We start from the raw sequence: 14,595 nt of genomic DNA on the forward strand, positions 1-14,595 counted from the left end.
ATTAAAGTGTTTTTATACAAAGTGTTGGTAAACATGGTATGGCAGGACATTGTCTGACAGGGATGGCAAAACAGTCAACAAAGCATGGCAAAACACAACACAACATAACATAACATGGTATAGTGAGACATAACACGACGATCATTGTATGACAAAACATAGCATGACAAACATTGTATAATTTGGCACAAATAACAATAGCCAGACATAGAACAGATATAGACTTATAGAGGTCATGTCACATGAACTTGATTTTTTATTTTTTTTTTGGACCACCCTAATATTCATGGTATATATAGTTTGACTTTTCCCTGCACGTACTTATCTTTGATAGCATGTGCAGATTCTGCATACAGCCTACTGCCTAAAATTGAAAATAATAAGATGACTGTATGTTTTAAGATATAGCAAACTCTTCAAAAAGTCATTATTAGAACATTTCTATAATGTACATGCTAAGAGTTATGCACTAGTTACATATGCAGTTCATTATAATAATGGTATATGAATGCTTATGTGTGCATATATGAGCCTAAAAGTCACAATTCTGCCTAAATGTTATTCTGTAAATGCACAAATATATTATATAGTGTATATTTCACAGGTAGGCATATACAGTACATAGATGGAGTCTGTGCAAAGCATGGGCAAGATTCATGCACATAGGGCCGGATTTAGATGAAAAGAGGCCCTAGGCTATTCCACTTATGAGGCCCTTTCACCTCCCATTTTTAAGTTTGTAAATTACATGAGAGATAATAAAATACATCATTACTCTGATATATATCAATATGTTAAATGAAACATGTTGTTATTGGTACTAACCTTTATAAAAAATGTGACACGGATCTTGAGGCCCTAGGCTGAAGCCTAGTGAGGAGTAGTGGCTCGTGGCCAGCAGGGGGTGATGTTTATGGGACGGTAATGGAATGGACATGATAGTGCAGTATTTTTGTGGAGTTTTTCTACAAAAGCGCCTGTTTTTCGTATGATTCTGGGTAATTCTAGTTAGATACAAACATATGTGTCAGTTAGGGACACGCCCAATATAATCGTACGATAAAAGGGTGAATAAAAATCTACATAATGTAGTTAAAGCCAGAAAAACACACTACAGACTAATATAAGGGAAAGAATGGTGTTCTTTTTATGTACTTTGCTGTTGGGCCAGATCATGAAGGAAACCAGAGGAATCCATTTTGTGTTTCCAGGTCTTTGTTCTCAGCATCGTGGGTTTAATTAATACCACATGTGCTTGCTTTAGACTAGTTAGTAACGTGTCCCAAACTAAGATATAAGAGGAATTAAATATAGTTTTGAATGAATGTATGGAAGCTTGGCCAAGCAAGTATAAATGAACAAATATGACTGGAGTGTGTGTGTGGCTGTGTATTGAACAAAGGAAGGGTTTTGAAAAGTATATATATATATATATATATTTGCAATCTAAAGAAATCCTAAAGCAACATCTGGAAGTAATTAAGTCAGAGACTCCTGCCCTAACATAGGAAGGCTTGTGTGTGAGACTGTCAGCTCAGGCAGCCCCTCCTCCTCCTCCTGTGGGCTACAGCTATGTAATTTAAACCTGTCAATTTAGGGAGAGTTTTTTTTCCTCTAAGGCTGAGAACTTTTCAGCATCTTTTTAACAAATAATTTCTCTTAATATACTTTAGTGAAAATTATGATTTATATTCAGAAAAGACTATAAGCAAACAAATGTACTTTTCTGAAACTTTTGTCTTTGTCTAACTTTTAAGACCACCTCCTTTGTGGATTGTTATTGGTTGAGATACTGATGATATCACAAAAAGCCAAAAGTATATAATAGAATGACCTGAGATATTAAGATGAGTTCGTTATTAGAAGGCCAGCATTTGACAACTATAACGATCTCCCATTAGCGCAACTGTTAAGCAATTATGCTTGATTCTTTTGATCTCATGATGGAAAAATAGAAACAATGACTCAATAAATCTTAATTATAATTTTTAAAACCTTGCGCTGGTGTCATTTGGCATGTTTTATTATTTTTCAAACCTAAGCTTTCAAGAGGCGTCAATGTCCCTTGCTCACTAGTTAGCCTAGTTAGCCTATAGGAAAATCCGGCCCTGCATGCACATAACTTATAGAAAATTATGAGTTACTCAATTCCGCCGATCAATAGGATTTATTATCTGCCTAATAAGCCACAAAGTTTACCTTCTGATAAACAAGCTGAAAGAGTACAATCTTTGAACTTGAATAATTTAACTGACATTTTGGAAAGTACACAAGAAGAAATTGAATATCGTGGAACAATGATTATAGCTTTGGTTTTTGAGCAAGATCTTTAATGCTATATTAAGAATTTTCTTTCGCAACGCCCAAACTTTATTTTTTGGTCGGAAAATCTGGATTTTTCCTGATATTACAAAGACCACTCAGGACCGTAGGAAACTATTTTTAGCTATGAGGGAGGAAGTTAAAAGTTTGGGAGCTACTTTTATGCTTGGTTATCCTTGTAAATGTTTAGTTAGAATTACTCTGGAATTAAATATGCTTTCTTTGTTTCTGAGCACCTTCATACCTTTCTGGACACTAAGAAAAATGCCGTAGGGTAGTCCACACAGAAATTTCAGGCCGAGTATAGATAACGTTAAGCCATTTCTATTTATGTATTACTGTTAAATATAAGATCTCCTTGTCTTTTTCTTTATTGCTTTTTCTTGAGAATTGAGGCCTTATTAAGAGTTTAAAGATATAAATAATTATAATACTTGTAATTTAATGATTATCTAGTTTACCTTTTTTGATTTGTCTTTATTATTTAATGAAAATCATTTTTTCCATATACTCTGCTTTCTGTAACAAGAGTATTCTTGTGGATTATTTTGAAAATGCATAAAAAAAAGAAAATTATGAGTGTACACATTTCTGCAAACTCTATGGCTGGTGTAATTGGTTGCACCTAAACTAAAGGCATGTATTTTCACCGTTATGATAGTATTCTATAAAGGAAAGTAGACACCTATATTCCTATGTAGAATGTGCTCTAACCAGGGTGCTTATTTAAAGGCACTTAGGGGCAAATTCTATAAGAAGCGCCCAAAAGTTAGGCACCGTTCAGCACAATTCAAGTAAAATTGGGTGCTGTTTAGTGAATCGCACTGAGCGGCACCTATTTTGGAGGCGCCCAAGAAATAGGCCAGCTCTAGGCACAACTAAGTTAGGCGGCCATGCGAGCACTTAAGCACACTTAAGAGCAGCAATTCTGTAACAAGCCGCCTAACACGAAGCCACGCCCACGCCTAACATGCATAGCGCCTATTTTTTTTTTTTAAGGCAGTCTAAATTTTTAGAGGCGCCTTGTTACAGAATCGCTCTTTCTTGATAGGCACCTAAGTTTCAATTATTGCTGATTAAAAAGCTTAATTGAGCTTGTTATTCAATTTACATAGGCGCGTATCTAGTTGGGCGCCTCCAAAATATGTACCTAACATTAGGCACCGGTTACAGAATTTTGACCTTAGCATTTTCTCAGTGGTCAGTTACAGATGCGAAAGCTGAACACTATGGAAACAAGACAGAAAGAAGATTGATTCATTTGAGCTTTAGTGCTAGAGAAGGATTTTAGGCATGCCATGGACCGCCAGAAGAGCTAACAAATCGATTCTGTCACTCGAAGCCCAAGTGATGAAGCTGTGACTGTCTTATTTTGGTCACACCATCAGAAGAGAGAGATCACTGGAGAAGGACATCATGTTTGGGAAGATCGAAGGAACCAGGCGAAGAGGGCGACCTGCAATCAGATGGCTGGACACGTTGAAAACAACCATGGGGATGATGCTGGAGGTCCTTTCCGGACTAGCACAAACCCGATTTCTTTTTAGATCCGCAATTCATCAAGTCACTAGGACTCGAGCACAAGTCAATGGCATATGACAAACCAACAAGTTATAGCATTGCCCCCATTTAGGGTAATTATATAACAAGGCACATAATATCAATATATTCTGTAAAAGAAAGTGGGCCCCTACTTTCCTTTACATCAGTGTAACTAGTACATGTGCACATTTGTACTTAGGCACGATCACTTACACCAGGTATAGAGCTGATGTAAAAGATGGTGCCTAAGTTCCGCAGATACACACCTATCTTACAGCATTCTATATGGAATGTGCCATAATGGAAGACCTGCCCAGACTCTACCTACCTGTCAACCTTCGCCCAGTGCAAGAGATGCACATCGTTACAGAATAGCACTTAGACGGAATTCTGGTACATACACATATCTGTTAGTATTCTAAATGTAAGCCATGCGTAAATATTAGCACCTCCTTTTTAAAAATACTCCATATATGTTCCATAAGCATGACTGCATGTGCACACATTGAACAAGATTTGGGTGGGGTTTTAGAAGGGGGGTGTGCTGCCCATAGGAATAGAATAGGCGGCTCAGCATTTAGCATGCGCTGCTCGGCAGCATGCCTTTCTAAAAGGACCCGTCGGTGAGCGTATCTGAAATAAATGCTTATGACTTATTTTATGGCTGTTTTAAAGCTGTTGATATGATTGCTTTAGCAGCCTGTAGGGAATAGAATTATAGGTGTTTTATAAGCATGTATGCCTTAATTCAGCAAAGCTTGTTTCATGCAGACAGCGTGAAATATTGCCCTAACATTATAAAACATCGCTTTTGTTCATCTCGTATGCTATTATTTAAAACATTTTATTTATTTCAATATTTCCTGCATTGCAATAACATTTATTCTGTTTCCTTCACAGGGAGATTAAAATATATCCCTCTGCCTCAGCTTCTCTGCATGTGCTATTCAATGGAATGCTAACACTTTTAAAGAACACGACCTATGAGAATGAAAAGGGTACCTATGGGATATTATTTACACTCTTATGAACTACAATATGTAATCTTTAACATGAAGAAAGGTTTAAAAACTATAGTTCTCGATGCAATGCATTTATCCTGGATAGTAGGCAATTTTTCATTTTTATAATAGAAAAACAGAAATGCCGCTATAATTACAGAATTGCTCTGTTACAGAATTGTAAACAATTTTGAACTGAGCCCATTTATCACATTTGCATGCTTTTAAAAATACTGTTGAATTAAAATGTATTATACTGATCCAATTCCGGCTTGTTTATAGAACACATACACATTGCTCGGAGCGAGTCTGCAGTTACCCTTGAAGCTCCAGAATTTGGCCTGGCAAGGATAACGTTCGATGGAGAAACGACTAAGGTAGTACAAATTATACACTTAGTAGAGCATCCAGGGGCATAGACAGAGCTCAGGTTTGCGGGGGGGGGAGAGGAGCCTAAGCCCAAAGTGGAGGGACATAAAACTTTTCCATGTTCCGCCCTGCCCTGCTTTGCCCCAGCCCGCCCTACTCCATTCCTGCACAATCCCACATACCTTAGCTGCCTGGGTCCTCAAGCCCCACAGTTGGAAGCCTTCCTCCAGTTGAAGCCAGCTATTATTCTTGGGCTGCCGCCACTGTGCAAGGACCCCATCTCTGCACACGCTCTGTTTTCACAAAATGGCAGAGGCCTACCTTCTGAGCATGCTTAGGTTTTACCCGTGTATTGCTTTAGAAAACAAACCAGCATATACAGGGGATGCCATTTGTTACTGTGGCTCACAATTTATTTTTGGTCTGGATTAAATCATTGCAATAGATATATTGCTTTTCAAGACGCCTCAGCCCCACCACTCCACCGCAGAAAGTTTCATTCAAAACGCGGGAAGCTTCTGGTGGAACTTCATCATTGGCTGTCTTTGATTTGCTACAAAAGTATTTTTATATATATATCTAAAACTTTTTTTTGATTTTTAACTTTTTTCTAAAGTATTTTTTATTTTCTCAATTATTGCTCTTATATATTCATAATACATTTCCCAATTATATTGGATTAGAAAGTGAAATCCTCCTGGGATAATACTTATCTCAGCCAACCAAGGGAGCCAGACCCGACATGTTTCGCACGTATATCGTGCTTTTTCAAGGGTCTCCCTGTAAAACAAATATACAGAGAAGGAGCCGTTATCTCATTTTATAAACCGCCCCCTCCCTTATCCAAAATAATTCAATCTCTACACACATAAGCCTTACCGAGGTGCGCCGCCGTCATCCGACTCCAAAAGATTAAAGAGCAAAAGATGGCGTCGGCGTCCTGGAACATCAATTAAATACTGTTCAGCTGTTGAAAAGTACCCGCCCCCCCGGTTGTCCATTGGCCCGACCCGAAAAACCACTCATACCAGGGAATTCCACTCGATCATGTTATTCAACCCATAGGGCTCTACCGTATTCAACCAAAAAATATACCTTTGCTCCTGTTCATTCAAACACCTCGGATCCCCCTCCCCCCCCCTCTTCCTCAGCTACCTTATAAATAATTCGCCATCTCAGCTGTTGAACAGTGTGCTTATGCTTCATCCAGTGCTCAACCAAAGGAGCCTGGACAACTCCATTCAATATTCGGGACTTATGCTCTGTCAAACGGAGCTTAATCTTACGGCTTGTACGGCCAATGTAAACAAGGTCACATGGGCAGACTATTATGTACACAACTCCCTGAGAGTTGCAATTCGTAACCCTCCTAGATGTTAGAACCAAATCCCTCCCTGGTACCGACCAATCAGCCCCCTGAATAGCGAGCGGACACCATTGGCATTTCCCACAACAACCATGATGATTTAAAAACATCTATGGCTAAGTTTAGAGAAGAGATTAAGCTGAACAAAATCAAGAAGTGGAAAAGAGATGAACGCGACTATCTCCAAGATAGGGTATATTCCTGGCAAAAAAAGCCTTTGGGGATCCCACAGAAGAAGAGAGTGGCGTTTGACAGTTCTTCTGGGGATTCGGAGACCTCAGGGGATGGCCAGATGGAGACTGGGAATGAGAAAGCAGGGGAGTCCTCCAATGTAGACAATCGAGGTCGAGGACGTACACGTCAACAGCGGACCAGGGCTACAGCCCAGCAGATACCGTACAAAACTCGGACGGGGACAGCTCGACAATCATAAATTTATCATCTATACAGTTGTCAGTTCATCAAATGGACATTCTAGAGAAGGGGATGGGGTTCGTGATGTCACACCCTCCGGACTTTTTCCAGCTTCACAAGGCATTACATAATTTTATTAGAAAGCTTCAACTTAAGGTTTTTTTTGATAATAAAAGTAATGCTGTACAGTCGGATGGGGATGAAGAGGATCAGGCTATTGGTGATATTATACAGCAGACTGAGGAGCCACATGATATACCAGAGACTCTTAAGGATGTAGGCTCTATTGCAATATGCAGGCCAAAATCTGTCTGGATTCCCCCCGGTTCAATGGACCCGGTTATTTTTACTTTTATGGAATTGATAACGAAAGATCTAAAAGATTTGCAGAAATCGTGGAAAAATCAGGGGCCGTTTAACACTACTAAGGCCCAACGTGAGGGTTTTCAGAAACTTTTGGAGAATGAGAATATAGTTATCACCAAGGCCGATAAGGGTGGGGCCACGGTAGTCCTTAATAGAGAGCAATATGAAAGAGAGGCTCTTCGCCAATTAGCTGACATCCAGTCCTACCATCCCCTTATGGAAGACCCCACTACAGCTTTGGGGATTGAGATTCTAGAATTTTTAAATAGACATCGAGAACGGGGTACAATTACAACTAAAGAATATAAATTTTTATTTGAAAAACATCCCAAGGTCCCGCGGATTTATTTTGTGCCTAAGGTACATAAAACTTTAATGAATCCGCCTGGAAGGCCCATTGTAAACACCCGGTTCTCCATATTAGAACCTCTCTCTAAAGTAGTGGACTTCTTCCTGAGGGAAGAGGTCCCTAAAATTAAATCCTACATCAGAGATTCTTCCCATTTTTTGAGGGACCTGGAGAATCTTAATCTTGATATGTCAGATAAATGGCTAGTAACATTAGATGTCGTATCCCTCTATACCCAAATCCCGCAAGACCAAGCCCTTAGTACCATTCATCAGGTATTACGGGGTAGTCCCCCCATCGTATGTCTGTAGAATTTCTGATGCAACTAGCTACCTGGGTTATTCAGAGAAATTACTTTAGATATCAAAGCAAGTTTTATCAACAGATTAAGGGGGTGGCGATGGGGGCCACTTTGGCCCCCTCGGTAGCTGCCCTATATATGCAAACATTTGAGGAAACTTGGGTTTATCCATCTCAATGGTATTCTAATATCCCCTTTTGGGGAAGATTCCTGGATGATATTTTTTTCATCTGGGGGAATACGAGACAAGAATTGGAGGTTTTTTTTCAGTATCTAAATTCAGTAGACAATAATATCAAGTTTACCATGGTTTGTCATCAAACCATAATTGATTTCCTGGATATTTCCATTCAGGTACAGGAAGGGGTTATTTCTACCACCCTTTTTAGAAAGGCAGTTGCCAAGAATACCATACTCCATTATAGTAGTTTTCATCCATATAAATTAAAATATAATCTGCCTATTGGACAGTACTTGCGTATTCGCAGGATCTGTTCTTCAGTGGCACAATATCGAATAGAGGCTGGAAAATTAGGAGACAGACTTAGAAGGAGGGGTTATCCCGCAGGGGCAATTAGAAAAGCATATCTACGGGGAAAATATGCACAAAAAAATCTCCTTTTAGATCAGGTGAAGGAAATTCCTCAGGGAGATTTGGGCCAACTGACCTGTGTATTGCCATTTTCCAGGGCAACGGGTGCCTTGGTAGGTATGCTCAGGAAACATTGGCATGTATTACAGATTCACAAATCTCTAGAACAGTTCCCTCTGGTGGCCTATTCTAGGGGGAGATCACTAGGCCAACGCTGCTGTTTTCAAAGATATGGGAAAAGAGAAAAAACTATGGGGGGACATCATGGTTGTTGTGGGAAATGCCAATGGTGTCCGCTCGCTATTCAGGGGGCTGATGGGTCGGTACCAGGGAGGGATTTGGTTCTAACATCTAGGAGGGTTACGAATTGCAACTCTCAGGGAGTTGTGTACATAATAGTCTGCCCATGTGACCTTGTTTACATTGGCCGTACGAGCCGTAAGATTAAGCTCCGTTTGACAGAGCATAAGTCCCGAATATTGAATGGAGTTGTCCAGGCTCCTTTGGTTGAGCACTGGATGAAGCATAAGCACACTGTTCAACAGCTGAGATGGCGAATTATTTATAAGGTAGCTGAGGAAGAGGGGGGGAGGGGGATCCGAGGTGTTTGAATGAACAGGAGCAAAGGTATATTTTTTGGTTGAATACGGTAGAGCCCTATGGGTTGAATAACATGATCGAGTGGAATTCCCTGGTATGAGTGGTTTTTCGGGTCGGGCCAATGGACAACCGGGGGGGCGGGTACTTTTCAACAGCTGAACAGTATTTAATTGATGTTCCAGGACGCCACCGCCATCTTTTGCTCTTTAATCTTTTGGAGTCGGATGACGGCGGCGCACCTCGGTAAGGCTTATGTGTGTAGAGATTGAATTATTTTGGATAAGGGAGGGGGCGGTTTATAAAATGAGATAACGGCTCCTTCTCTGTATATTTGTTTTACAGGGAGACCCTTGAAAAAGCACGATATACGTGCGAAACATGTCGGGTCTGGCTCCCTTGGTTGGCTGAGATAAGTATTATCCCAGGAGGATTTCACTTTCTAATCCAATATAATTGGGAAATGTATTATGAATATATAAGAGCAATAATTGAGAAAATAAAAAATACTTTAGAAAAAAGTTAAAAATCAAAAAAAAGTTTTAGATATATATTGTCACAAGCCCGAGTCCAATGCCGGCCTTGTGCCAGGAAAGAGTCACAAAAATCACTCCCTGAAACTAGTCCGGGCTGATCATGTTATCCCTGATAGTCAAGAGCAAGATCAGGAAGCACAGGCTGTGTTTAAACCTGAGGCAGAACACAGCCTGATGAAAACTGGTCAGGGCTCTTTAAATCCTCCATTTTGTGTCAAGCTGGCTAAGCAGGGGAGAAGGAAAACACAGCTGAAGGAAGTTCAGCCCCGGAGTAGGGCTGGGCGTGGTACAGCAGCTTGGCAGCATTTAGAGGGCTGGCTGACCAAGAGGAAGGGAGACAGAGGAGAGGCTCTCATGTGGAAGGAGTCTCCTAGTCCCCCTGAGCCAAGGGACATTGAGATGTTGGACACTGAACTAGAGGATACAACCTTGGAAAATCCTGAAGGTGAAGCTATGGAATACAGCACTTTACCTGAGGTGGGAATGGGTGAAGAAATGGAAACTGATTAATTTGGAATTGTTTTGTTAAATGTTTCCTTTTCTGAAAGATATGCTAGTCAAGGGTTTTGCTGTTGTGAGTTTTTTTTTTCTCTTGCTTATCAAGAGCTGCTGTGGAACAAAACTTCAGCAAACAGGTGTGAATATCCTGGAAGTTTGGGACAGGATTTACACTGTGTCATGGTGAATAGTTTGGGAGTTTATTTTTCTTTTTAATGCCACAGAACCCTTTGACAAATCTGCCTATGTTTTTGTTGCTGCATTTGCTGAGGCTGTACAGTGCAGTATAGCACACAGAGTTTGCCAATTACCAATAAGACTCTGGAGAAGTTAAGGACTATTAAGGGACTTTATTCCACCTGGGACATTGTTAAGGAACTTTGGAACATGATCCAGACCAGGCTGGTTTCTTTCACATTATGTGGTATGTTTTGCCAAAGACCTTTTTTGTTGAATACATTTTTCTTTTGATGCATTTTACTTTGATTTGTGAATTGAACAATAAATTTGACTTTTGTTATTCAATACTTACTTGTGTGAGGCCATCCTGTTTTTTTTCACATAAGATAAGTTTATGTACAACAGGGACTTCCTCCTTCTTGAGGAAGCACGCTGGGGAGAATATTGCGAGCGTGAGCCGGTTACTGCGAGCTTTGAGGACCGGCCACGCTACAATATATAAAAATACTTTTGTAGCAAATCAAAGACAGCCAATGATGAAGTTCCACCAGAAGCTTCCCGCGTTTTGAATGAAACTTTCTGCGGTGGAGTGGTGGGGCTGAGGCGTCTTGAAAAGCAATATATCTATTGCAATGATTTAATCCAGACCAAAAATAAGTTGTGAGTTATTGTCTATCGATGTTGGCTGGATGAACATATTTGTTAAGGCCAATAGTAATAGAGGATTTGTTACTGTGGAGCAGGAAACTTGGCAGGCTTTGGTTGGAGGGCTTCCACTTGCAGGGCTTGGGGACTCTCAACTGCCAAAACATAATATAACACCTCAGTTTGGGGGGCCTGAACCTACATTGAGAGAACTAGGCCTTCAAGCCCCCTCCCCCTTTCCTATAGCTATATGCTCCTCATATTTACTAACAAATGCCTCCCCCAAATTTAAAGCTTGCCTCTTGCACTGGATCCAAACAACGCTCTCGAAAGGTCAATTCCCACAAGACCAAGGAGAAATCATAATCACCCCAATACTGAAAGACCACAAAGGCCCAATAAACTCCCCTTCCAACTACAGGCCCGTCGCCTCAATTCCATTATATATTAAACTAATAGAAGGTCTGGTTGCACAAAACCTCTCCAACCACCTTGAAGACCACAACCTACTCCACCCAACTCAATCAGGGTTCAGATCCAACCACAGTACTGAGGCACTGCTAATTTCCCTACTAGATATAGCCCGACAGCACCTTAGCAAAGGAAGAAGGATGCTGATAATTCAACTCGACCTCTCTGCCGCATTTGACCTGATTGACCACACCATACTTCTTCAGATATTAGAAGCAATAGGAATCTCAGGCGGAGTATTCAATTGGTTCCAAGGATTCCTCAAAACAGGAACATACAGAGTAAAAAAAAAGATCTTATATCGGATCCCTGGACCAATCCCTGCGGAGTACCTCAAGGGTCACCACTGTCACCCCTACTCTTCAATCTCTTCATATCTTCCCTCGGTACCATGCTAGACAAATTTGAAGTAACCTCATTCAGCTACGCAGATGATATAACCATACTCCTCCCCTTTGACTCACAAGACCCCACCACAACAGATAACCTGGAAAAAAAACACTAGAAGCAGTGGAAAAATGGATGATAGAACACAAATTGAAGCTCAACCCAGACAAAACAAAATTTCTATTGCTTGAAAAGGACAAAACCCCTTCTATAACCGAACTAAAAATAAAAGCCACCAAATATCCCTTACAGCCCGTTCTCAAACTCCTAGGAGTAACAGTAGATAGATGCTGCACTCTTCAGGTGCAAATCAACAAAACCACTCAAAAAGCATTCTTTACCATGCGCAACTTACGCAAAATTAGAAAATTCTTCGACAAAGAACAATACAGACTCATAGTCCAATCCCTACTCCTAAGTCTAATGGACTACTGCAATATCCTCTACCTTTCCTTCCCCACCTACTTAATAAAACAACTACAGACCGTGCAGAACACAGGCCTCAGACTGATCTATTCTCTTGGAAAATTTGACCACATCACCAATGCCTACCTAGATTCACACTGGCTTCCTATACAAGCCGGCATCCAATTCAAACTATACTGCCTATTATTCAAAACATTAAATGGAACGGCTCCCACCCACCTAAACAACCGCTTAAACAGGAACCTCTCATCCAGACAAAGGAGAACCCAGTCCCCTTTCTCTTACCCCCCTTTCAAAGGAACTAAGTGCAAAAAGATGTATGACCACCTCCTAACAACACATGCAGCAAAATTGGACCCCTCCATCACCAACCTGCTGACAGCAACAACAAATCTCAAAGCTTTCCGAAAAGAAATCAAAACCCTACTATTCAAAAAATTCATCCAGATGACCTAACCCCCTCTTCCCCCATGCTATCCTCCCCTCTCCCTCTCCCTACCTGTAATATTCCACTTCCACTCAACAATGTAACCAGCATCCAATCTGCATCCTTCTCGTATACTTCCAGCTCCCTCTGGCGTTCCCTTATTGTAACCTCTCCCCAAAATTGAATTAGCCACCAACGCCTTTAATTGTAATCTTCCTGGAAATGTCCAGTTATCTTTTTGATGTAATCCGCTTAGGACTGTAAGGTACAGGCGGAATAGAAGTCAGTAATGTAATGTAATATAATATATGACTGATTCCAGCAGGATACTGTACTGAGAATGATTGCAATACCAAGCATTAATCAGGAAATGCTGATTTTGGAGACAGAGGAAAGAAAAGAAAACTACTTTGGGGCAGTCAACATATTTTAAACACTGGCTGCCACTGGCAAATTCAAGCATGGATATTCAGTGCCAGCCTCTATTTGGATATTAGCATTGAATATCCAGGAATAAGGACTTATATAGGTTCCAGTGCTATTCAGACTGTTGCCCAGAAATGTGACTTTTGGGTTTAGGTTTATTTAGTTTTTAGCCCTCCCTCCCTTGGGAGCACAGAATGGGTTACATGAATACATCCATATTTGTCTTGGCAAACACTTAACAAATTACGGTCCCCTTTTTACAAAGCCGTGCGGCCAAGTGCCACACTACAAATGCTCCAGCACCCATTCAATTCCTATGGGCGTCAGAGCATTTACCACGCCGGCCTGCACTACCGGCCTTTGTAAACTGGGGGTAAGTTAATACAGTAATACCAGAAGGAAAACAATGAAGGTGACTGATTGGTGTTCAATCTCGTTTGAGGCGGGCCTGCCTCAGGAGTCTGAATTTAGGACGAGATAATATTTGTGTGAGTATTCAGTCTTCAATGCTTATTTCTGTATTTCAATATGCATACACCGAATGATTAGAGAAAACAATGACCCTTTGCCACTGTCTGCGATTTGCGCCATCATAATAGCAAAGTGCTGGGTTTTGAGGATGTTTGGTAACCCTAATTCCTTACTTTATCAAGTTGTAACTGTCAAGGCTACTCAGACAAGTCTCATTTGGGGTAAATATTCAGCGGACAATGGTCAGTGATTTTTTTTATTTTTTTTTTTGCCAATGCTGGCTATATGCTTGGATATTCATTGCCAGGCCAAGTGCAGATACCAATATTGAATATCTGGGTAAGTGCTAACAGCCAGCATTTGACCAAATAAGTACCAAATATTCAGCCAGTACTGGTTAAGTTATATCTGCCATAAATAGGGCTGCTATTTATGCCACCCTTTTTGGCTGGATAAGCGCTAGCTCCTCCACGACTCTGCCTCCAGACCGCCCAATAAATAGCCAGTTTTGACTTTGATGGTTATGCCCAGATTCTATAAATGGTGTTTGAAGTTAGGTGCCTAGATCGATATGCCTAGCCATTTTCTTAATTAGTTTAATCGATGCTAACAATTGAAAGTGCTATTAAAATCCAATTTTAAAAAAGCCAAAACATTTTAAAAAATTAATTAGCCTATAGGCACCTAACTCAGTAGGCGCCTACCATTTCGAGGTAGACGTCTACACCAAGGCACCTACTGATAAGTAAGCATGATTAAAGGCAGGTTCAGAGAGGATTGGGGGCGTGGTTTCACTTAGGCATACTCATTTAGGCTGAGAAAACCCTGGCCTAAATGGCATTGCACCTAAGGAAGCTTAGGCACCACTAGGCACAATTCCTTAAACGGTGCCTAGCAGATGATTGACAA

General features: G+C 40.6%; 1 protein-coding gene across 1 annotated transcript in view; it reads left to right on the forward strand.

Annotated features, from left to right (window-relative positions):
* The window catches only part of LOC117346769 (vitellogenin-1-like), a 138,571-nt gene that overhangs the window by 106,494 nt on the left and 17,482 nt on the right, over positions 1-14,595 (forward strand). Inside the window, exons 30-31 of the mRNA XM_033916849.1 lie at positions 4,765-4,862; positions 5,148-5,242. Of these exons, the coding sequence (XP_033772740.1) occupies positions 4,765-4,862; positions 5,148-5,242 (193 nt within the window). The remainder of the gene's footprint in view (positions 1-4,764; positions 4,863-5,147; positions 5,243-14,595) is intronic.

This window comes from Geotrypetes seraphini, chromosome 12 (genome assembly GCF_902459505.1).
Source record: "Geotrypetes seraphini chromosome 12, aGeoSer1.1, whole genome shotgun sequence".
NCBI lineage: Eukaryota > Metazoa > Chordata > Amphibia > Gymnophiona > Dermophiidae > Geotrypetes > Geotrypetes seraphini.